The sequence below is a fragment of the Camellia sinensis genome, chromosome 11 (genome assembly GCF_055761805.1).
Source record: "Camellia sinensis isolate YWXY chromosome 11, ASM5576180v1, whole genome shotgun sequence".
NCBI lineage: Eukaryota > Viridiplantae > Streptophyta > Magnoliopsida > Ericales > Theaceae > Camellia > Camellia sinensis.
In genome coordinates this window covers 60,638,784-60,664,925 of record NC_138971.1, presented here as the reverse complement: position 1 = coordinate 60,664,925, position 26,142 = coordinate 60,638,784, and the positions used below count along the sequence as shown (strand labels likewise).

General features: G+C 33.8%; 2 protein-coding genes across 3 annotated transcripts; one reads left to right on the top strand and one right to left on the bottom strand.

Annotated features, from left to right (window-relative positions):
- The first annotated feature begins 329 nt into the window (after positions 1-329).
- On the top strand, positions 330-10,275 carry LOC114256123 (transmembrane protein (Protein of unknown function DUF2359, transmembrane)). Its single transcript, XM_028195720.2, has 10 exons — positions 330-1,151; positions 1,272-1,409; positions 3,145-3,333; positions 6,942-7,079; positions 7,179-7,300; positions 7,385-7,517; positions 7,635-7,764; positions 8,655-8,734; positions 8,847-8,981; positions 9,561-10,275. The coding sequence occupies exons 1-10, from the start codon at positions 690-692 to the stop codon at positions 9,795-9,797; spliced, it is 1,764 nt and encodes a 587-aa protein (XP_028051521.2). The 5' UTR covers positions 330-689; the 3' UTR covers positions 9,798-10,275.
- NDHL (inorganic carbon transport protein-like protein) lies at positions 9,587-22,791 on the bottom strand. Of its 2 annotated transcripts, none has more exons than XM_082894016.1 (5): positions 22,553-22,749; positions 22,352-22,441; positions 22,149-22,259; positions 21,795-21,889; positions 9,587-9,940 (listed from the first exon to the last, which is right to left on the bottom strand). In XM_082894016.1, exons 1-5 carry the CDS (start codon positions 22,676-22,678, stop codon positions 9,931-9,933), a joined length of 432 nt encoding a protein of 143 aa, XP_082750142.1. In that variant the 5' UTR covers positions 22,679-22,749; the 3' UTR covers positions 9,587-9,930. The 2 variants fall into 2 exon arrangements, with proteins under 2 accessions (XP_082750142.1, XP_028051536.1); XM_028195735.2 differs by lacking the exon at positions 9,587-9,940 and adding an exon at positions 10,464-10,759 and having other exon boundaries at positions 22,553-22,791.
- Positions 22,792-26,142: the final 3,351 nt, after the last annotated feature.

Sequence of the window (26,142 nt, the reverse complement as noted above, 5' to 3'; positions counted from 1 at the left end):
ATTCCAAACCAACTCATGTGAATGCCATATAAGGTATATTTTAAAAAGTGAATTATAATCCACTTCTCAAATTATAACTCACTTTCTCTCTCACAAAAAAAAATACTTATAAACAATTTATAAACAACTTTTCATTAAAAAAAAAATTGATTATAATCTTCTTAAAATAACCTTAAATCTCACACAAGATATTTCATAAAAAGTTTAATAAAACTTTTAAAATACCTAACAATTTTAATAACAATTTACATCACAAAGATAATACAGCCACTCACCGAACAACGCCTACCCAAATCTTTAATTTGTCCATCCTCTACTGCCAACGCGTACCCAAATCTTTAATTTGTCCATCCTCTACTGCCTGTTATTAGTCGCCTATTTTGACTTAAATCTGCCTACCACACTTTAACGGTGCACCTTCTGCATTAAATCCTTCCCCTAGATATTATCCAACGGGAACTAGCGATCTACGATTTCTCTCCTTCTCTTCACCTCGAAAATCACGTTGCCTTTTCATTCCCGTGGCATTCTCGTTATTACATCCACCAACCGAGGTCAATTTTACACGGTCAACGCCTTATATCCTCTCTCTGATCTGACCACGAAGCTCTCTTTTCCTCTCTCTCTCTCGCTCTGTCCGATTCTCTCTCTGTCTCTCTCTGTACTATCTCTTGAAAGAAAGAGAAACCATGGAAGACAAGGGCGCAACGTTCGAAGACGGCGTGACCAGCAATGGAAACGACAACAACAACCATGGATGGCAAAAGGTGACGTACGCCAAGCGCCAGAGGAAGGTTCCGGCGAATCAGTCGGATTCCGGCAAGGGTTTGACCAACGGATCCGACGCCGCCGGCGGATCCGATAAGGTTTTCTCGTCGCTCGAGAAACATTCGGAGGAGCGTCGCGGGCGATTAGAGGCTCAGAGAGCGGCGATCGCTTTGCAATCGGAGGTGCCTGTGAGATCGAAGCTCCGATCCGACGATGAAGGTGATGATAGCGATTTCGAAGGAGCTAGTGAGGTTGTTGAGAATGGAGCTGCTAATGAGAAGAAGGCAAAGGTAAAGAAACCTAAGAAACCGAAAGTCACGGTTGCGGAAGCGGCGGCGCAGATCGATGCGGTTGATCTGGCGGCGTTTCTGGTTGAAGTATCGGTGAGTTTGTTCGATTTTGTGAATTTTGATTGTGTTCTATGTGATTTGGTTTGAGGTAGTTGATAATTCATTGTGTGCATCGTTAACAAGATCATATTTTTTTTTGTAAATTTCTTGTAGGGGTTGTATGAATCGCAACACGATATACAGCTGATGCGGTTTGCGGATTATTTTGGTCGCACATTTTCGGCTGTGAGTGCATCTCAATTTCCATGGACTAAGTTGTTCAGGGAGTCAACCGTTGCAAAGATTGCTGATGTGAGTTTGCCTCTAATTGTTTCATTTTGCTTTGTTTTTTTTAATTCCTTAGAGATTCTTTGCGTAATAATTTGAAATGATTTGTGTTTTGAAATCCAATGCCTGCAATAATTTAGTACTCTACAATAACCCAAATGTGCTATCATGCCATGTTATTATGTTGAAATGGGGCATAGCCACTTGATGATTTGTGAACTGATTCGGTGTTGCAAAGATAACTATTTCTCATTTATGTTTTAATATGCTTGTAACATGAAGGCCATCAATATGAATGCAAAAAAAAAAAAAATGTTGCAATATAACTGAGAGATGGAAGTAAGAAATTTAGATGTTTTTGCTAAGGAATAATACGTTCAAGATAAGTTGAACTCTGAAAAATTCTGAACCTTTTTTTGGAAGGCTGAAAATTCTGAACATTTTTTTGACAAGTATTATCGATTATTTTTAAAGATACATAGGAAGCGTTTAGTAAAACTTTCTAAATATGATTTGAGAGTAAGGCTTTGTTTGGCATGATCTAAAAAAGTCAAAAAGTCAAAAAATCACTGTCCTATATTTAAGTCACATCATCTTATTTAAATCGCATCACTTCTCTAACACATCACTTCAAACCCAATCCATACTCAACCCATATTTCATAAAAAATTAAAAAGTGCACTTATTTAGATCATCCTAAACCACCCTTAAGAGTTGTATTTTTTAATTTGTGAGTTTTTGAATTATGATTTGAGTGTGAAAAATTTGTTTGGTGAAAGAGTTTTGAAAAGAGTTTTGAATTGAGTAGGAAATTTTTGATGTGACATATGATATTTGATACAAAAACTTATAACTCATAACCAAACACACAACCCAAAATTCTATTAAAGCTCGTAAAAAAATTTTAAAAATTTGAAAAATATTTTTTTCGAACATATAAAAATTAACATGTGTCAATTGCAAAAAAAAATATATATATATTTGTACTGTTCTGGTCAACTGGCCGGTCAACCAGTGAAGCATCCGGTGGGACGACCGGTTAGGCCAAATTTCAAAAAAAAAAAAAAATTGAAAATGGCGCCTAACACAGAGTTTTCTGTTTTTTGTGGAAATATAGTTTGAAAACCCTATCCAAACATGATATTAGAATGCGTGGGTAGAATTACAGTTTGAAAATCCTTCCAAACACAACCATAATTTTCACATAGAATTCCTCTTTAAAATGACGTGACTGACAATGTGGAGCTTTCTAAATTACAGTCCATGTTCATTTTTTTTTTTTTTTTTCATGGTATTTTATTTTAAAGTGATAGGCCCTAAGTATTCATTTCACTCTTGTAGAAATTCTATTTGATATTTCTGGTTGTATGACATTTACTCCATTGTCCAATGTTTGATGCCTGATGGCCATCCTAATCATTTGATAAGTGAAGCGAAGCGTAGAGCATTGCTTGCTTGTGGTCAATAGCACTTGCTTTTATTGAAATGCAAGGTTGGATTTTGTATCCCAAGATATGTTGAGCCTGAATTGAACACAATATTGTTCATATTTCGTAGCTCAAACTTCAAGCATGCATGATAAAATGTGTATCTTAAAATCATGATCCTATATGACTGTTATGACTTTTTCATGGTTTATCATCCCAATTATATTGTTTTTATGTTTCTTTTTGTTTTTTTCTTTTCTTGATTCTTTGTTTTTGGTTTTTGAATTTCTCTTTTATTGACCTAAGCATAATAAGTTCTTTATTTTCAACAGATCCCTATTATTCATATTTCTGAAGATGTTTATAAGACATCAGTTTATTGGATCAACCAACAACCCTCTGAGGCACTTCAGTCCTTTGCATTGTGGTCATTAGATAGCATTCTTGCTAACTTAGGAAGCCAACAAGCAAGTGTTAAAGGCTCCAAAAAGGGTGCACCATCAACTTCATTAAAATCTCAGGTAATTTGTTGAATATGATACTTTCTTGAGGAGCTTCTTCAGATATGATGCTGTTGATAAGTGATGATTCTACTTTGTTTAGGTTGTTTTAGAATTATTGCGTGGAATTCTTTGTCTTTATTTTGTTTATGTACTAATAAATGTGCATTATGCAAGTATCAGCCTGGCATATGTGAGAGCATTTAGGACATGGGAACTATCTTTTCATTATGTATTAGTCTATCTCTTATTTTTAATTTGTATTTCGAGAAGGGGAGCAAATAAGTTCATGAGTTATTTTATTTTGCTAAGTGTGGGTTTTGGAAGGTGGATTTTTAACTGACACATTCCCCTCCTTTTACCATCATTGGATTTTAGAAAGGTGTAGGACCTGTGTCTTAGGCCATTTGTAATTTATATTATAATTGTGGAAGGAGATACACTTCATTAATTCAGTAGCATCAATTAAAACAACTGGCCCATGAATGTGTTTACAGTTTAATTGAGGGTACTGTCCCCAGCTGATTTGGCTTATAGCTTTGTGGTATTTCTGCCGTTGTGGAATTGTGATCTTTTACCCCAATTAAAATTGGCATTCTTTTTCTTGCATCTTGTTACGTGATGGGTCTGCTTGTTTCCAGTGAAACTGAGGAATTTAGAGGGGAACTTTTTCTTATTTTGTTTGACGAGTGTTGAGGAAGAGTAGGTTGATGTTATTTGGATGAATCTTGTTTTGGTATAGGTCTTGTGTGGTTTGTTTTTACTTGGGGGTTGCAATCTTTTTTTCCTTCTTTTTTAAATGCAGTATTTTTCTGAAAAAAACTTTTCAAAGTTGATTGGTGTTTGAGTGATGTGTCTGAAACAGTGTTACCAGAAACACTAATGGTGCAACGATTTAAGTTTTGCAACACAGTACACTTTTGTTTCCAATTAATGAATTTAGCGATCTGAAGTGATCTCAAAAATATTTTGTTGATACAAACCATAAACTCATTGTAGAGTCCTAATTTTATGACTATTTAGGTTAGGTATGGATTTTTTCTGTTCTCTGTGGTTTTAATGTTTCATAGGCTAGGGATATTGTGTAATTTCAATTTCTTTTGGATATTGTCTTTAGTCCTTGACTGTAGATTGTGACTTGCATCATTTTATTGGGTATAGTTTTTAATTGGTTTAGGTGGGTTTGAAAAAAAATTAAATGTGTTAATATATTATTTTTGAGTCAACCATTTTTAGGAGTCTTTGGAAGTCTATAAAGATGATGTTTTTATTTAATTCACTAAAGAAGTTTTAGAGAAACTTTGCAACATTATACTCTTTGAGGATTTTGCAATAAAATTCTAATCATAGATATGATGCACACAGGCCTTTTGATGCGGTGCATGGATTCTTCTTGTTTCTTCTTCGCTATATTAGATTTTTCTCTTTTTTGAACTTCGTATCCTCCTAATGAGATTTGAGTCACCTTTTAGGTTTTATGTTTAAGCCCTATTTTACTGGCTTAGCCTATTATTCCTTCAACCAATCAACCATGGTAATAACTTAAAAAAGCTACTAGTGCTGCTTACCGATGTTGTTCACAACATTGAAAACAGTCCAGAATATATATATATAAATTTGTTTTTTTCTAACCTTATTTTACTGCAAAGTGCAAACGTTTTCTCTTCTATTATCCCCATACGAACTATAAAAGCTCCATCTTTGTACCAACCTTATGTCCACAAAAGCTATAAAGCCCTTCACTGCTCACTGCTACCCTATATTGGATCCTGGCTTGTGGGAGAGTGCACATTGCATTTGTCCTACATCAGTTAGACCCAATAACATAACCCAAAAAACAACCAGTGGATGATTCACTACTACAAGTCCGTGGAATCTGAAAAATTAATAAAATAATTATCATTCCTAGTGGAACATAAATGAAACTATATCAGCAGTGGACTAATCTACGTTGATCATGAATATCAACTTTAGTTTAGCCCAAAACTTTTTTGCACATGGACTACAGAGCTCCCTGTCAAATTCTCTGTATATACCCATTTTCTAGTTGACATTCTCTTCTCAGACGATAATTTTGGTATATCATTCAAGAATCACTTTGTTTGTAGGTCACCTCCATCACAGCTCATGTTCTCAGTTCTCTTCCATGAGGTGTATTTTTCTTTCTCACTGTTTAAAACTGTCAGATAGTTTCCCCCTTGTTTGGTTGATGTTCAGGTTTAGGGATGGTTGGTTTTGAATTTGATGTTTGCAGAAAGATTGGGGTATGTCAGGCGTATAATATAGACATTGGAATGGATTGAATTCTGGACCATTTGGAGAGGGAAAATAAATATTATGGACAAGATGGCCTTGCGGGATATTGTGTCTTTATGCAGATGAGGATGGTTTTAGAGAGATTATATTGAAGATTGTGTCGGGGGGTTTACTCCCTTGATTCTTGCTTTAAACGAATTTTGATTTAAGTTTGTGGGTGCCTGTTGCTGGTAGCTTCTTTGGATTTGATATTCCAATGAAAAAGGTGGATTTCAACTCCTGATACGTTAGCAAATCCTTTTATTCAATATATGGAGACATGTTTCAGATCCTCTGATGGGTAAAATGGAAATAAGTTTAGTGGTCATATGGTTAGCTATTTTGAAAAGTTGACATGCCACTCAAGTAACCAGAGTGTAGAGGTAGAGCGAGAGTGCAGAAGCACCAATTTAGAAGATTAAGAGCACCCTAAGAGCAGTGAGTTTAAAAGGTACGTGTATGCTAAATTCTGTCATAATTTGCATTTTCATAAGATCTGGTTTACCAGTGTACTCAGTAAAAAGGGATGTTATTGGAGGCATTCCCCCGTATGTGTGTTGGTCAGTTTAATTGCATTTTGTTTACCAGGGAAAGAAAGGAAAAAGGAAATAGTGACACATTCAAAGCTCCATTTAACAAAGTCTTTAAGTGGCTTTAATGGTTGGTTATTATAATATGAAAGTAAGTGAGAGTCTCATATTCAAGTTCTTGGGAGAGAAAAATAACAATAAGTCACATAGGACCAAATACAAAATGGGACACAAATGTCTCATAAGAGGTGGGGCCCACATGTGGATCCACCCTTTGTGAGACATCTGTTTATGTTCCTAGCATTTCTGGAAAAAAAAAAAAAACAAAAATCATTTGCTTTTTTTTGGTGGGGGGGGGGGGGGATTTTTTTTTTTTTTTTGGGCATCCTGATTATACTGCCCACAAGCTGGTTAAATATGCAATACTGAATGCAAAACTTGGATGGTGGTCATTTTTTCTTTCAAATCACAATTATGCAGTGTGGGAAGACAGTCTGGCCCTCTCCACAGTGATGCTGAGGTCAGAAAGCACTGGCTTGTTACCTAAATATTAATGTCTTAATTTGCTAATTTTTTCTTATCGTCCTCCAGTAATGGTCTGACTTGGTTCACCTGTCATGTCTTTCAGTTTTTGTCACTATACCCAGGACATCTCTCTATTGTTTTTGTTTTGGTTTCTATGAAAAATGCTAGACCCCAAAATCTTTACCAAAATTTCTACTAAATGTGTTATACCCAAAATTTTTACCAAAATTTCGCTTAATTGTTTGCTGATAAGCAATTCAAGTGTTCTTGAACTGGCAGGTTGCTATATTTACAGTTTTAGCTATGGTCTTACGACGGAAGCCTGATGTTTTGATTGGTATATTGCCAACATTGAGGGAAAATTCTAAGTTTCAAGGACCAGATAAGCTTCCAGTCATTGTATGGATTATAGTTCAGGTGAGCGAGTGTATAATGTTAAACGCATTGGATATTTAGTTACAGAAAAAAGAAAAGGAAAAAGAGAATCTAATGCCATTAGATGATGTTCGTGTGTAGGCCTGTCAAGGAGATCTTACTGTAGGGTTGTATGCGTGGGCACACAACCTCTTGCCTATAGTTGGTGGCAAATCAAATTGTAATCCGCAATCCAGAGATTTGATTTTACAGTTGGTGGAAAGGTTTGGAACCATTTAGTCTCCTGATATCATTTTCACTACTACCATATCTTCTGTTAATTTGATTATTTTTTTGTTTAATTGCAGAATTTTGTCTGTCCCCAAAGCTCGTACCATTTTGGTAAATGGAGCTGTCAAAAGAGGGGAGCGTCTGTTGCCACCTTCGGCCTTTGACTTGTTGATGCGGGTGACGTTCCCTGCCTCCTCTGCTCGAATAAAGGTGGGTACTTTCAATTTCAGTTGTTTGATCATTTATTGAATCTTTTGGTAATAGCAGTTTCTGTTAAATATTCGAAGTGATTAGTATCCTGACCTTTCATTGTGGTACTTTTTGCAGGCAACTGAAAGGTTTGAGGCAGTATATCCTGCTCTCAAAGAGGTGGCTCTTGCTGGTTCTACTGGAAGCAAAGCCATGAAACAAGTTTCACAGCAAATAATGACTCTTGTACTGAAAGCAGCTGGAGAAGGTATTTTTGAACTTGAACTGCCTGCCTTTTCATCTCTGTTGCTTGTTCTGTATAATTTGTTTTAGGATAAATTGCACTTTAACCCCTCAAATATAGGATCTTATCAGTTTGCGCCCTCAACTAAAAATTGTTACACTTGACCCCCTTGATCTTTTGATTTGTTTCAAGCTCAACTTTCTATTAACATTCTCTATTATGAGAGATGGCAAACAATTGGCATGTGAATTGCCATACCAATTTTATGATCAAAATACTCATTGCTGATTTATTTATATGTGAGAAATATGTATATGTATCTTCAAATCTTATGAAAAAAATGTGAAGAAAAAAATAATATATATAATATTATATAGGGTTTGGCTTCTCTCAACTTGTCATCTCAACTTGAGAGAGCGTTTGGGCTTGATAGGCCTATTTTGGACCAATTTCGATGATCCCAACCGTTCACTTTTTAGAACTCGTTGGGTAGAATATTCATGCAAAACATCAATATGATTGAACATTGGTAGCTATATATGTTTGAATCATATTTGTTTTAAAAAAATAAATGACAAATATAATTTTAAAAATAGCCATCCAATTTTTGTAATACAAATTTGATTCAAACATATAGTTAACGATGTCCAATCATTTTAATTTTTTATATGAATATTCTGCGTAATGAGAGAAGCCCAAATGCTCTCTCATGTTGAGATGGCCAACATGAGAGAAGCCCAACCCTTATATATATATGCACATGCCATTTTTATGACTAGACAGGGAAATACATATATGACATATATGTATGTAAACACATAACACACAACACATGTATGTAAACCACTGCTTGAATGAACATTTTTCTTTTACAATTTCATTATAAATTCAGTCTGAGATTGAACCATTTGCAGGCAACCCTGAGCTGTCCAAGGAAGCAACGGGCATTTTTATCTGGTGCTTGACACAAAACCCTGATTGTTACAAGCAGTGGGTGAGTTCGTTAATTGATATATGCACTTTGAACCTTATGAAAGTTGTCTTTTCCATTTATTTTTCAAGGGTTGGGAATAAAATCTCTTCTGCTGTAAATTTAATGTAAACAGGACAAGATCTATATTGAAAAAGTAGACGTGAGTGTTTCTATTCTGAGAAAGCTTGCCGAGGAATGGAAGGAGTTTTCTGTGAAGCAGTCTTCTCTTGATGCTCTGAGAGAAACCCTCAAGAGTTTCAGGCACAAGGTACTCTCTCTCTCTCTTTCTGTGTTTCACTGTTCCTCTCTGTTGTTTGTGGCATATAACAGATGCCCACTCACGATTAATCATTGCATATAGTATCTCCACTCGAGGAGGGTTCCCAATAGATCTCCTTGTTGAAGTTGAGAAAGTTCTTGCAAGGCTAACTGATAATGATCAAGATTCATTCCATGATGGCAATCAAGATCATCCAATCTACCAGGTTGATCTTCGTCAGTATGCATGGCATAGAAACCTAATCATTATTAGTTAGCGTTGCAATGCAAGGACTTTCCTCAACTTCAACAAGAATGTCTGGTGGAACCACTATTTCTTGATGGTCATGTGAAGCCTTTTATGTAAGAAAAAATGTAGAAATACATAAACTGATTACAGAATCAGACACAACCTTAGTCCCACCTTTTTGTGGGTCCCACACCCATGCAAGAAAGTTGTCTGATGTGCAAGTAGCACTGTTATATCAACAAAAGGACTGAGGAAACAAGATTAAAACATCATCTGCACATATATGCGCATCATGTGATGTGATTCTTCCAGCAATTGTTTTTTTTTTCCGTCTTGTAGAATGAGGAAGCGTTGGCTGGTGGAGAGGATACTGCTCGTCAATCGCTCTTCAAGGATGCAGACAAGTACTGTAAGCTGATATTGGGAAGGCTATCACGTGGCCATGGGTGTTTGAAAAGCATGGTCTTTGTTATCATTGCATTCGGTGTCGGTGCTGCTGTCATGTCCCCAAGCATGGAGTCCTGGGACTGGAACAAATTATCTGTATTGTTCTCTCAGCAATCCTTCCGAGTGTAACAAGTTCTGCTTTTCAGCAATATTCGGCATAGACAAAGTAATCAGATTTGCCCCCATAATAAAGCGGCATAGAATCAGGTACCGTTTGTATACTTTTATGAGCCTCGATGGTATACTGAAATTAGAAATAGTTTCAAGCACTACTGCAAGAAGAAAGAAAGTATCAATGCCGGCAATTGTTCTGCTTTTTTTCGCCTTCAGGTGTGGAAATCCCCTTGTAAGTCAAAATTTTCAATACCTCCAAACTAATTTTATAGAGATGGATGCATGTGTATTCTGGGATTAATGCTGCTTGAATCCAAAACGGATTTGATGAGATAGCTTTTATTTTGTTTTTGTTTTTGTTTTTGTTTTTGTTTTTTTTTTGTTTAGATATTTAAGTTCTAATTTATTTTTATTTTTTTTGGTCCTGGATTTTGATTCAATTGGATATTGGTAATGGGGGTGGGGCTTTATTTGAATTGATATAATTCTGTTATGATTTTGTTCGAGTGACCATGTTTGAGTGTCTGGTTTTTTCTGGGAAGCAGGCGTTGCTTGTGTTTGATTTTATTTCATTTTTTGAAAAACATAGAAAACTCGTTTGGCGAATATTTCTGGAAAACAGTTTATTCAGAACTAAGCACTAATAAGTAAATTTATACAAAATTAGAAACAACATGAAAATGATGGATGTAATCAATTATTATTATTATTATTATTATTTTGTTTCTAAAATTACAAAAATGAAAACAAAATCAGAACCAATTAACTTTATAATTTGTTGTAATAAATTTCGTCTTGAAGTTGCATGATGATGAATCATCGAAGCAAGTTATTCGTAATCATCAGGGGTAGCCCAAGGATATTTACGGTATGAGTTTCGGACTTTGGAAGGATCTTCAGGTGTAGACCATGGATACTTCATTGATGGATCCCTTGGGAATTTTCTGAAGTTCAGAAATGGTGCCCAAAGCATCACACTGGAAATGGGGGGAAAAATACAATTGATCAAATGAACTTTGAATAAACAACGATTAAAATCAGAGCTCAATCTAAAATTCCAAATCAAATATAATCAGTAAAAAACCGAAAAGCATCTATAAGGATTTCATTAGAATTGAATCTCAAATTTTACCTTTCGTTTTACTTGTCAATTTTTTTTATTTTTTATTTTTTATTTTTTTTCATTGAGCTTCTGTTTGTTATTTCTTCTTCACAATCAGGTGCATTATTGTCATAATCATGAATCAACTTGCATCAACATGACTGTCCAGCTGATTCCAATCCACATTGCATAAAATGAACTCTCTGCAAGTTTGGGTTTTTGTTTTAGTTAACGAGTAAACTCTCCAAATCTGTCCTCTATTGATTTCGGAATCAACTACCTAATGTCGATTTAACCTGAGTAACACGAGGGGCAACCTTTGAGTGTGTTCAGACTCTACAAAGTACATACTATTTAAGTTAGAGAGTACAGTAGCTAGGATTTGATCCCACACCCAAACCCTGAATACGGTTTGTACAACACTTACGTTGTATTTGGTCGGGGATTTGGAAAAGAAATTGGAAAGGAAAAAGAAATGTGAAATGTGAATAAAATATATTTATATTTCACCTAGTTTCACATATTTTTTTCCTGTCATTTTTCAAATCCTAAATATGAATAAAATATATTTATATTTCACTTAGTTTCACATATTATTTTGCTTTTTTTTTTTTTTAAATATCTTCTCAAATCACTTAACCAAACACAGCATTAGAGGACCGTTGTAGGACCACTGCACCAAACTCTTGGGAGTTGACTTTGAAGAGTATAGAAGCTGAGATCTTAAGGCTTATATCCCAAAATCTTACCTAAGTGCCCCCAACTCCTTATATTTTCTCCAAATTTGGTTGTTTTCACTCTTGAGAACTTTGACCGATAGTCCACTTATGTCTAGATCCCGATAGCCAGTGTCATCATTATTTTTTTTTTTGAGGACTAGTGTCATCATTATTAAGGTTTGAATCACAGCTATATGATTTAGTTTTTCATTCATTTATTCTCTCTAACTGATTGTATGAAAAAATTATTTTGCATGTGAACTTTAACATTGTGCATTACTTTGGATGATAGGCATTACAAGTTAAGCTAGGTGCGACTTTACTCACTTGGAAATTATGTGTAACATAATCTTCATTCCACAAAATTAACAACTATATGGTCAAAATAGATGGCCAAACTACTCCAAAGGATTAGTTGAGTGATAAAGTTGAGCCATGATAATATCTTTTGTGCACTCCTAGGGGTAAAGTGTAGTTTGTGCTCGATAATTATGCGTGTTTGACAACGTGACTTTTTCAGTGGCTATTGATATTTTAATTTTTTTATGAGGTAATGTTTGGAATTTATTTTTTATTTTTTTAGGCTTGGTTTGAAAACATGTTATTTGAGTAATTTTTTAACTTTTTTACTAAAATCTGAGGTAAAATCACTAGTATATTTGGGATGATTTTTTAGTTTTTTATAAAAAAAAAAAATGTGCAAAAATTAGTTTTTTTTGTTTGTTTGTTTGTTAACTTTTTGACTTTTTTTTAATGATTTTTTAACTTTTAAACTAAAATAAATGGTTGCCAAACGAAACTTAGTTGAATAGATAGTTGTGAAAAAAAAAGTAGATGACTGATGTGTGCAATGTGACATTTTAATTTTTTTTAATCGTTTGACATTTTTATGGTTTTTTTTTTTTTTTTTTTTACTATGTTAGCCAAAAGGTTGGCTGCCAAGTGGGTGAAATGGGCTAAATGTACTCCAAGAATAGTTAGGACAATCTTGAATACCCTTGTTACCAAAAACGAAAGAAGGTATCAAGGTATCAAGTTAGGCTACACAGGGAAGTGGCTAAAAAGAAAAGAAGTTATCAAGATAGGACTATATGTACTGGAGGAGTAGTAATCAAGTTAGGATTGTTTGGCCTGACAATTGAAGATGATTTAGAGCATCAACAATGCACATGTTGGTATTGCATTTTACACACACATTTATGTATACTCAAGTGAATCCTACTCTTATTTTAAGACACCCTTAACGTTTTCATTGTATAACCTACGTGCACACATTTTTTTTTTTTTTTTGGTCAAAGGTAAAATGTTAGTATGTTAATAAATTTAAGTTACAATTTAAAGAGACCGCCGCTGATCCATCAACTCAAACTCTAGACTTTTCACATATCACTGCACCCTAAGACACGGCTACATGCCACTCGACAATTTATATATATATATATATATGCATATATATATTACCATATAACACGTTATTTTGACTAATCATAGTGGATGCTCTTAGATATTGTTCTTGTGTGGTCATCCTCAGCCAGTGCTATTAGTGGCAGCCAAATATGGTCGAGGTTTATTATATATTTTTTTATGGTTTGTAAATTTCCTTTTAATTATTCTTGCTAGTGGATTTGCATAATAACATCTATGAATTTAAATGAGAAAGTCTAATCTCAATCTAAAATTTTGATTGCCAAATTTTCAAATACTTAGCCAAATCAATTGAGGTGGGATAATCTGTTGGGGAATTTTCAAAATGGTTTTAAAAATTTATAGTTTAGTTTTTTGGATGTTTTCAAAACCTTCCTTATTTTTCTTTGAAAAGCATTAATTAAGTTTGGGGACTTTGTCCCACATCGAAAAGAGAGGAGAACATAGAACACTTAATAAAGTGCTACATGGAATATTTCTTTGAATATGAAATTGTGGGATGAAAGCTAGTGCGCGCGCATGGCGTGGGCTGTGTGGCGTTTGATGGCGCACTTTGCACTTAACACAAATGCATCGGCGCAAGTCGCCATGAGGGCGCTTTCCTATTTGCATCGGATAGGTTGGAACGATGACATGGATCCGACGTGGCATGAGTGACGTGGAATACAGTCAGCTCCATGTGGCAATGATGTATCGTCCGTTGGCGATGAGTCAACCAACCGATCAAACGGTTGTGATAGCCATTGATTGGTGATGTACGCGATTGTACGGATGAGATGGCACCTGATCGTGATCAGGTGTGATTAGTCAAGGCACCTATTCGATGTCAAAATGATATGCACCATAGATCGTCAATCCAACGGTCAGATCTGATCAAATGCAATCAAGGGACATGGCCATCTGATCAGATCCATCAAGGCCTATAAATAGGCTACGAAATCAACCATTTCATATCATCCAAAATCCTAAAAAAGCATTCCTGCAATTATCTCTCTCTCCCTCTCTCTCTTCCTCTTGATTTTGACTTTTCAATTAAGAGTTTCTTAAGCAAATCTCTGTTTTTCTTATTGATAATCAAGTTTTGCAGATTTGATTATCAGTATCTTGGTTTTCTTGATTATATCAAGAGTATTCTGATCTATTGTCATCAGTGCAGACGCCAATAGACTAGATCTTTAGATCAAGCTTTATTACATCTTGGAGGCAAATTTGTTATAACCCCCTGCATACCTTTTGGTGGGTACAAATATTGTCTTTAGGAAAGCGACTTAGTAACGCGACTTGAAGCACTAATTTTCTATTCTATATAGACAAGATCATTGCCAAATTTTGAAGACCCGAAGACCATCATTTCAAGAATTCAAGACCCTTTGTTCCAACAATCTAAAGACAAAATTTAGATATGCCGATGTCTATTCAGAAAATGACTCAAGATTTCATGAAGCTTGATCATTTCGATGGAGGAAATTTCTGACGCTGGCAAAAGAAGATGCACTTTTTGCTCACCACTCTCAAAGTGGTCTATGTGCTAACTACCCCTTATCCAACAGAGCAAAAAGACGAGACTTTAGAGCAAACCTGTGCCAGAACCAAATGGGAGAATGACGACTACATTTGCCGAGGACACATTCTGAATGCACTGTCAGACTCTCTATTCGATGTGTATCAACATCTGGAAACGACAAAGCAACTCTGGGACTTATTACAGTCAAAGTATCTCACCGAGGATGCCACCAGTAAGAAATTTCTTGTTAGTAATTTTATGCGTTTTACAATGATTGATACAAAGCCCATTATGGAACAATTCCATGAGATCCACCATATTCTGAGTCAATTTCGACAAAAGAATATGAACATGGATGAATCTATTGTAGTTTCATCTATAATAGAGAAACTGTCATCTTCTTGGAAGGATTTTAAGAAAATTTTAAAACACAAAAAAGAAGATCTTACTTTAGAGGAATTGGCTCAACACCTCCGAGTTGAGGAAGAGTCAAGGTTACTTGGAAGTAAAGATAACCAATTGGCTCAGACGTCCAAGATTCACATGGTGGATGATGGTAAGAGGTTCAACAAAAAGAAGCGTAAGCATGAACCCCAACCCGAGAAAAATTCTAAGAAGCTGAAAGGCGCTTGCTGACACTGTGGCAAACCAAGGCACTTTAGAAATGAATGTCGGTTATACAAGAAAAAGCTAGAAGCATCAAATGCCAAGAACAAGTTCGTGGCAGTTGTATCCGAGGTGAACATGCTCGAAGATGCTGGTGACTGGTGGATTGACTCAGGAGCAACAAGGCATGTCTACAACGACAAGAGTCGTTTCACTACTTATGAACAAATGAGTGATGGAACAATTCTCTACATGGGCAGCTCTTCAACTGCTGCTATCAAAGGCAAAGGGACGGTGGATCTAGAGTTTACATCTGGAAAAGTCCTAAGTCTTAAAGATGTTTATCATGTACCTAATGTCAGGAAAAACCTTGTATCTGGAAGCCTGTTTAACAAGCATGGTTTCAAGTTAGTATTTGAGTCGGACAAATTTGTCCTGTTTGAGGGTGGGAGTTTTGTTGGAAGGGGCTACATGTACAAGGAATGTTCAAACTTAACGTTATCAATAATACTTATTTCTGCTTATATTGTTGATTCTCTTTCTTTATGGCATGCTTGTTTAGGTCATGTTAATACTAGGAAAATGCATAATATGGTTAATTTAGGTTTAATTCCTACGTATAATATTGATATGTTTGAAAAATACAAATTTTGTGTACAATCTAAAATTACTCGCATTCCATTTTCTAAAGTAGATAAAACCACCTCTTTGTTTGAACTTATGCATAGTGATGTATGTGACATGCATAGTACCCCCACTAGAGGTGGTAAGAAATATTTTGTAACATTTATTGATGATTTTTCTAAGTACTGTCATATTTATCTTTTGCATTCAAAAGATGAGGTGCTTGATAAATTCAAGATTTTTAAGACAGAAGTAGAAAATCAATGTAATGTCAAAATAAAGAGACTTAGGTCTGATAGAGGCAGTGAATACCATTTTCCAGAATATTGTGAAAATGTTGGTATTATTCATGAGAAGTCTGCACCCTACACACTACAACAAAATAGAGTAGCTGAAAGAAAGAATAGGACATTAACAGAAATGATTAATCCTATGCTTTCTTATTCCAGTTTAAGTTTTGGTTTTTGGGATGAAGCCTTGCTCGCTGCCTGTCACATATTCAATAGAATTCCTCTCAAGGGAAGAAATGTTACTCCTTATGAACTTTGCAAAAACGAGAAATCTAATATTGGTTACTTGAAAACATGGGGCTGTAGAGCAATAATCAGATTGCCTGAATCTAAAAGGAAGAAATTAGGTGAAAAATGAATTGAATGCATATTCCTTGGCTATGTTATACATAGCAAAGCATATAGGTTTCTAGTAGTAGAGCCCAATAGTTCAATGGAAACAAATACTATCATTGAATCACGTGATGCAGTATTTTATGAGAATCATTTTACAACCATTCCAAGGTTGGATTCTAATCAAGAAAATGAATCAACTCCTTTGATGTCTACAGATGAAAGGGAACGACATGAACCTATTGAGCCTAATGAACCTAATGAGCCTATTGAGCTAAGGAAGAGTAAGAGGGCTAGGACTGAGAAGTCATTTGTCCCTGATTTCATTGTTTACCTTATAGAAGGAACTAGAAAAACTAATTGTAAGCAAATAATGATTTCTTTGAATATGGATTCAGATCCATTAACCTTTGAGGAAGCTATGAAGTCTCAAGATGTTGCTTTCTGGAAAGAAGCAATAAACGATGAGATGGATTCTATCATGGGTAACAATACCTGGATACTTGCTGATTTGCCACCTGGATCTAAACCCATTGGTTGTAAATGGATTTTCAAAAGGAAAATGAAAGTTGATGGCACAATTGACAAGTTCAAAGCAAAACTAGTTGCCAAGGGTTTTACTCAAAATGAGGGTATTGATTATTTTGACACATATGCTCTGGTGGCTAGAATCGCCACCATTCAAGTGTTGATTGCCTTAGCCTCAATCTATAAGCTTGAAATCCATCAAATGGATGTTAAGACTGCTTTCCTAAATTGAGAGTTAGATGAGGAAATCTATATGCAACAATCGGAAGGATTTGTTATATAGGGTCAAGAACACAAAGTGTGTAAACTCGTGAAGTCACTATATGGACTGAAACAAGCTCCAAAATAGTGGCATGAGAAATTTGACAAAGTAATAGTGTCAAATGGTTTTAGGATAAATGAATCTGATAAGTGCGTGTACAATAAGTTTATTGGAAATAGCGGTGTAATCATATGCCTATATGTAGATGACATGCTTATTTTTGGTACTGACAATGATGTCATTGAAAGTACTAAAAGTTTCTTGTCGTCTAACTTTAGTATGAAAGACATGGGCTTGGCTGATGTAATTCTGGGTATTAAGATCAAACGAGAGGACAATAATTTGATTCTAACCCAGTCGCACTATATTGAGAAAATTCTTAAGAAATTTAATCAATATAATCGTACAACCATGTCTACACCTTTTGATTCAACTTTGAAATTGTATCCTAATACTGGAAGAGTTGTTGATCAGCTAGAATACTCAAGAGTAATGGGTAGTCTGATGTATGCCATGACTTGCACTAGACCTGATATTGCTTTTGCAGTGGGAAAAATTAGTAGATACAGTAGTAATCCCAGTAGTGTGCATTGGCATGCTGTTAACCAAGTACATAGGTACTTGAGGAAAACAATAGACTATGGAATAGTCTATAATGGCTATCCAGTAGTACTGGAAGGATTCACGAATGCTAGTTGGATAACTGACCGTGAAGATCACTCATCCACGAGTGGTTGGATTTTTACTCTTGGAGGAGAAGCTATCTCCTGGGGATCTAAGCAGCAAACATGCATAATAGACTCAACCATAGCATCAGAGTTTGTAGCATTGGCTTCTTGTAGCAAAGAGGCAGAGTGGCTAAGGAATCTCTTGTTAGAGATTAAGATATGGCCAAAACCTATGCCACCAATATCTTTGCATTGTGATAGTGAAGCAACTCTATCACGGGCTTACAGCCATGTCTATAATGGAAAGTTCAGGCATATAGAACTAAGACATAGTTGTGTTAAGCAGTTAATCACAGAATGTGTGATTACCATTAATTATGTAAAATCAAGTGAAAACTTGGCTGACCCCTTAACAAAGGGACTTGCAAGGAATTTGGTGTGGAAAATATCAAAGGGGATAGGTCTTAAGCAAAGTTAACATAATCACTCCTGGTGGAAACTCGACTCAACTCTTGAAGAAACATCAAGTTTTGAGTTCAATGAGCCCAAGTATACCATATGTCGTGATTGTAAGCACTTAGTTTTATTTCATTTTCATTCCAAGGTTGAAGTACTTGGTATATGTAATGTGAAAAGAAGATGATGAGTTAGCAAACTCTTAATAAGCTTACAACTGGGTTGTTGGGGTACTGTAAATTACATGGGTACTCTCAGTAATCTTACCTATGTGAGTGTAGGAGGTGGTGCCGCTTCCTATGAGTCCAAGGGCTTGACTCTAGAGCGCTCATGAAACAGGACATAACTACAAGGCCAATCCACGTGTCGGCTTGTTTGAATACTTGAGGTAACCTGTACTGTGCGTGAGATATGTCTAGTTAGTCATATAAGATCGCTAGTTCAAAGACAAGTCTACTATGCCATCTTGTCTAACGATGTGATGTCCTCACTAAGTGAATGATTCAAATTGTAAGATATCTTCACCTATACATAAGGCTGCCAAGTGAACCAAGAGTCATCATCTAGTATTTTGAAAATGGTGGGGGAATGTTGGGAAATTTTCAAAATGATTTTTAAAATTTATAGTTTAGTTTTTTGGGTGTTTTCAAAACCTTCCTTGTTTTTCTTTAGAAAGCATTAATTAAGCTTGGGGACTTTGTCCCACATCGGAAAGAGAGGAAAACATAAAACACTTAATAAAGTGTTACATGGAATATTCCTTTGAATATGGAATTGTGGGATGAAAGCTAGTGTGCATGCACCCACACCGCAAGAATGGTGCTTCGCACCATCCGCACACGCACCAGCACACGCGCGCGCGTGCGTGGCGTGGACAGTGGGCTGTGTGGCGTTTGATGGCAGACTTTGCACTTAGCACAGATGCATCGATGCCATGAGGGCATTTTCCTATTTGCATCAGACATGCTGGAACGAAGACATGGATCCAATGTGGCATGGGTGACGTGGAATACAGTCAACTCCACGTGGCAGTAACGTGTCGTCGTTGATGATGAGTCAACCAACCGATCAAACGGTTGTGTGTCCGATCTAGAGCGGGTTGATCATAGCTGTTGATTGGTGATGTGCGCAATCGTACAGATGAGATGGCACCCAATCGTGATCAGGTGTGATTAGTCAAGGCACCTATTCGGTGTCAAAATGATCTGCACCATAGATCGTCAATCCAACGGTCAGATCTGATCGGATGCGATCAAGGGACATGACCATTCGATCAGATCCATCAAGGCCTATCAATAGGCTACGAAATCAGCCATTTCATATCATCCAAAATCCTAAAAACATTCCTGCAATTCTCTCTCTCTCTCTCTCCCTCTTGATTTTAAATTTTCGATCAAGAATTTCTTAAGCAAATTTATATTTTTCTTATTGATAATCAAGTTCTGTAGATTTGATTATCAGTGTTTTGGTTTTCTTGATCATATCAAGAGTATTCTGATCTATTGTCATTAGTGCAGACGCTGATAGACTAGATCTTTAGATCAGGCTTCATTGTATCCTGGAGGCAAATTTGTTGTAACCCCCTGCACACCTTTTGGTGGATACATATATTGTCTTTAGGAAAGTGACTTAGTAACGCGACTTGAAGCACTAATTTTCTATTCTATATAGACAAGACCATTGCCAAATTTTGAAGACCCGAAAACCATAATTTGAAGAATTCAAGACCCTTTGTTCCAACATAATCCAGTCAAAGTAGTTAAATCATTAAGAAATATACTGTTTTTGGTTAAAAGGGAAGAAAAAAAATGAAATGTTGTTTTTTCTCCACAATGTTAATCGCGGAATGATACATACACAGAAATGTTTCAAAAGAAATTTAATTGTGTAGTCAAGATTCATTATAAATGTAACCTTATAATACATAGATTGAATCTAAATTATTCGTTCTTGTTTTTAGTATTTTTTTTATACACGTATCTTTATTATTGTTAATTTAAACTTGTTGAAGTTGGTCTGGATCTGTATTCTTTCCCCATTTAAATTAAGAGGTGTGAAATCTGAAATTAAATTATTTCCCTGATTTTTTTCAGACACTCCCAAACTTCAAAGTCATTATGATATGTCGTCCCCTTAATTTTAAAATATATTCTTGGTCAAATAATCACGGTTCTCGTTATTTGTTTATTGTCTCAATTTAATCCTTATAATTTAAATTGTATCAATTTTAATTTTTCACACTGTGTTAATTTAGTCAAATTAATAACATTCATTAACAAATTAAATATATTTAAGGATAAAATACTCCATTCAAAAGGGAATGGACTGTTTTAAATTGGATACTAACCCTTCAATCATTTTGAGGAGAGTAAGTAAACTATTTTACCTTTTGATTTCAGTCCAAGTATTAAAAAAGTTTTATCACTTAGGTTAAATTAACACATGAAAAATGCAATGATAAAATTGATATAATTAGACATAAACTTAAAAGGCAAATTATAGAAAGTACAGGTATAATTTTAGGACTTCACTCCTCTTGGATCTAGGAGAATTTTAATGTTAATCATTCTACCACAAGAAGGGGTTACCAATAGCCAACTCCAATTCTACCCCCAAAATCCTAATTTGAATTAAATACGACCCTAATTTATCCTACTTGTCCTGGCCTATCCCTTTATGGGTTCATTGATTAATGCAATGTAATATATTGAGAATAAGATTGGAAAATCAAGTTCAACATCATCCCAATGAGCTACTGGAGATTTGACCGATTATTAATTTCAGGATTCTGGAATTAGTGAAGTTACGTTCAAGTTGGTCTGGATATCCAATTATCTATATGTATTTGATACTATTTTATTTTTTTAATAAAATTTTTTGGTATAAATATTATTATACTATTATGTTTTTATATTAAATTATTTTGATATGAAGAATGGTGGAGTGAAAAACGGTAGAATAATTTAAATAAAAAAATGATAGAAAAAAAGTAAATTAGGTAAGATAATATGAGGCAAAATAGTAAATATTTCTCTAATCCCAAGACATTGTTTTTTTAATACCATCTCCCATGAGGACTACTAATCCCATCCATGAAGCCCTATCATAGTCCTAAGGTATTATGAATCTCGTTCCCCATTTTGTAAACGAGCACAATATTAGTAGATCTCACATCGATCGTAATCCAATCTCATCCCCTATAACCTAAGCAAACAGACCCTTAGAGCTATCTCTTTGGATATCTATAATTACTTAAAAAATCAGAGACTTGAAATAAAGTCAAGAAACATCAACCTGAATCGAACTTAAAATGTCTGAAATTATGACTTATCTCAAAATTTAACCCTTTAACCGCTGGGTACTCTTGCGGGTTCAATGAGCTATATTTGCAACTTAGAAAAATTTATTTTTGCTCAAATTGAATAAAATGTAGACATCAAATTAACCAAACTATTGCTGAACTTTAGGAGGAAGGAAGGAAGAGGAGGCACTCACCCTGGAAAGAACAAGAAGACAAACATGAACTGAAAATACATCTCCAACAAATTTCTCTTGTACCATCTGATCCTCAGCCAGTTCATTATAATGGGCTGCATTCAAACCCAACCCCCCGAAAAAAAAAATTTATTATCATTAATTATTTTCACCCAACATTCACCATTCAAGAGCAGATGATAAAAACACAACATAATATATATAGATGAAAAAAATCTATGAATACAGAAATGGATTACAAAACCGGACATAACCCTCTCACATGAAGTATGTCCCAGACACCCATGCAAGAGGGTTGTGTGGTTTCTATACAGGTTGAAGAATTTTGTATAGATTGAGAAACTTTTCACTCACCGGGGCGACAAGAAAGTAGAAGAAGGCTGAAATGGCTAACTGTATCAATACCCATATGATGTCTTCTTCATCATTTACTCCAGTGACTGCATATGCTGGTAATTGCACAACCTGTTCAAATCAATTTCATTTAAATTTAAAATTAAAAAAAAAAATAACGAATGATAAAAGACTTGTAAAACAAAAGATTCTTGCAGACTTACAGAGCTCAAAAGTGCTCCAACTTGGATTGCCAAACAAGATTTTTTAGGATTAAAGTAGCTGATGAGTTTTCCGGTAATAGTTGTTGGTTCCTGGTTGTGCAGAGTTCATGAAAATCACAGGGCTTTTAAAATTGAATTGTAGAGAAAATGATGCAAATCTGTAAAGTAAAGAAAATGTATGCATATAGCATAGAGATATACCTTGTTTGGTTTGGGATTGTGGGATTGTTTTTGTTTAGAGTGAATGGAGACAGAAGGGACTTTACAGTGGGATTGGCAGAGAGAAGGCAGAGCTTTGGGGATTTGGAAGCTCAATGAGCAGCTCATTTTAGAAGTTTCTATGTGAATCCTTATCTTTTTGGAGTTTCAGTTAGATGGTTGGTACATGGTGCATCATGTTTAGCTGTAAGAGAGAAAATGGAAAAAGACAAAACAAAAGGATTGCATCTCTATTCTGGACCACTCTAACCATTAGATTAACGCCAATCATACCCAGAATTTTATTCTAAAAAAATATTTAAAAAAAATATAAACTTCATTTGGTTTAATTTTAAAATCATGATTTGAATTTATAGTTGTTAGTTGAGTTTTGAAAAGTAAAAATTTGTTTAATTGTGAGTTTTGAAAAATGTTTTGAGTTTTTAAATTTTGAATTTTGAAAAAGAGTTTTGAGTTATATTTTGAGTTTTGAGTTTTGAGTTTTTGAATTTTAAGTTGTATTTTAAAATTTTTTGGATTTATTTTTTTTAAAATATTTAAAAATGTTTAAGAAAAATTATTTTTTTCTTTTAAATATATAATTTTTATTTTAAATAATTTTTAATTTTTGTAACATTAAATATTTTATTTTATTTTTTAAATATATTTTTTCAATATTTTAAACTCAAAACATAACTCCACACTCAAATCATAACTAAATACATAACTCAAAATTCAATTCAAAAATTATTTTCAAAACTCATAACCAAGTATATAACTCAAAACTCAATTCAAAAATTCTTTTCAAAACTCATAATCAAACTATTTTTAAAACTCCTTTCAAAATTTTATTAAACAAAAAATTCAAAAAATATTTTTTAATTCGTTCTTTAAAATTATTTTTTATTTTATATTTTTTTGAAAAAAATATTTTTTTATTTTTTAGAAAAATAACATTTTTTATTTTTTTAAGTATAGGCAAAATGATTTATTATAATTTAAACATATATGGCGATCCAAATTTTTTTAAATTTAAAAAAAATAAATATTCAAAAAAAGGTAAAAGAAAATTTAAAATATTAAAAATATTAAAATATTTTAAAAATTTTAAATATTTACAAAATAAAATAAAATATTTAAAGTAAAAAAATATTTAAAATAAAAAATATAATTTTTTAATTTTTTAAATATTTTAAAAAACACAACTCAAATATTTAAAACAAAATACATCGCACAATTGTTTGAAATACAGTGTATACTAAAAAAAAATACAACTTAAAACTTTTTTCAAAACTCATAACTCAAAATACAATTTCATACTCAACTCATAATTTCAAAAATAATTTTAAAAAACAAAATAATTTTTTTTAAATTTTTTTTTAAAAATAGAATTCTGAAAAGAATTTGATTATGAATTTTTTTAAAAAATTAATTTTTTTTATTAAAATCACAATTTCAAACGTAAATCAAACGAAACCGTAATGTGTGGTACAAATTCATCTTAGATGTAAATCCTATCTCGTCCACGTATAGTTTTTTTTTTTTTTTTTTTTTTAATATATATATCTACAATTTACAGTAAAAGTTCTGCGCACTAAGTTAGACTAATTAGTGATATACATTGATATTTATGGCCTCCCAAACTGTTTAGGCTATGCTAATAGTAGACAAGTCGATTTGGGTCAATTAGTGAGTTATTAAAGCTTGGTTTATTTGTCTTTGGGGTTTATCTCAAATCAATTTTAATTGAATTAATCTCAAAAGAAATCTAATTAAACTAATCATGAACTAAGCTCACATAATTTAATTTCATAGAACGTGTAAGCTTAGCGAGTTAATCAAGACATTTGGTCTGATAATTGTAGAAATGGGATTACTGATGTGTTAAAGGCACAATAGTAATTGTTGTGCCTCAATTTGAAATGTATTATGGGCTTATTTTTATGATCTGAACTGTACATTTTGTAGGGTTTGTTAAGTATTTTATGCCTATCAAAAATTATATTAATCATATATCACTAACTATATGATCGAATTACATATTTTTTATACTATTTCTCAAAAGAAAAACATGTTGTTTATTTTCTTGATTATCGATCATATAGTTATTGATATCCGATTAATATGATTTTCGGTAGCATAAAGTACTCAACAAACCCTACAAAATGAACGGTTTAGATTATAAAAATAATCTCATAATGCACTTTAAATTGAGGCACAACAGTCACTGATGTGTCTTTAGCACAACAATGATTCCAATTCCAATAATTGTATAGTACCATTTTATGGTGTGAAGTTGTGAATTCTAGAGGAGTTTGAATCTTATGTCTTGTTAAATTTATCTTCTACAAAAATGTTAAAAATCTTAAAAATTCTACTAAAAGTTTTATTAAATGTCTCGCATAGGTGTGGGACCCTTGTGTGGGTCCTACACCATGTGAGACATTTGATAAAAACTTCAATAAAATTTTTGAGGTCTTTAACATTACTGCATCTCCTTTTATGGTGGTTGTTAAGTTTGAGTTTAATGATTGTCAAAGATATGGAATTATAATAGTAATTGTTGGGCTTAGGCGTGTTAAATTTATCTTCTGTCATGGTGGTTGTTAGGTTTGAGTTTAATGATTGTTATAGGTATGTAATTAATAGTAATTGTTGGGTTTAGGCTCGATAATTTTTGACGTTTTAATTATTATTGAGTTATTAATCAATTTGATATATGCTTTTCATATTTTTAATTGCTTTCTTATTTATGAATCCAAAAAAAATTTTAGTGAGTTGAACAAAAGTAATGAATTTTAAAGTGTATTTCAAGTCGCTAAGAAAGAAGAAAAAAACTTAAAAAAAGACTAATTCAGACAAAAGATAAGTGGATCGAAGGAAAGACAATTGGCAATAGTATAATTTTTCAGAACAACAATGATTTAGACCACTAAAAAATATATCACTAATAGTACTAATATATTGGAAATGACAAAAAATAAATAAATAAATAAAAATAAGGCATAGAAAGTGAGCGGGACCCACTGCCACATCATTAGTGCTCCCTCTAATGATCATTTTTTAATGCTTCCAAGCATTTTTCTTTCCAGAACCTAAAATGATGGGAAATATTTCACAATATTTTAAAGGGCTTTTGGTCCAAACATTCAAAAATCTTTTGTTTAAGATTCAGGTGCAAATAAACTTTGTAAGTGTTAGGGAAATGGTTATTTTTAAGATTTTTTGGCTTTCTAATTATTTTAGTAGATTATTTTAGTTTTTGTGTTCGGAAAGATGGGATGAATTTTAATTCGAGTTGTTATATTGAAAAATGTGTTTGAAATAATGTTTGAAGCTAAAATAACAAATTTGCCACTAACCTCACTTTTTCAAAATTGATCTAAAGGGGTAAAATTGTCCTTTACCAGTTGTGGGACTAGGCTGTCACTACACTGTGCCTACATTGTTAACGTGACGGTGTACGCTGCTGTAGACGTCCCCGAACGTCCCGGGAGGATGAGTCCCGTTCTGTTCGTTTGTGGGTCACTACAGTTCAGACTCAAATTGTCACGGTTCTAAATCTGAACCAAAGAGTCCAAATTCGGCAAATC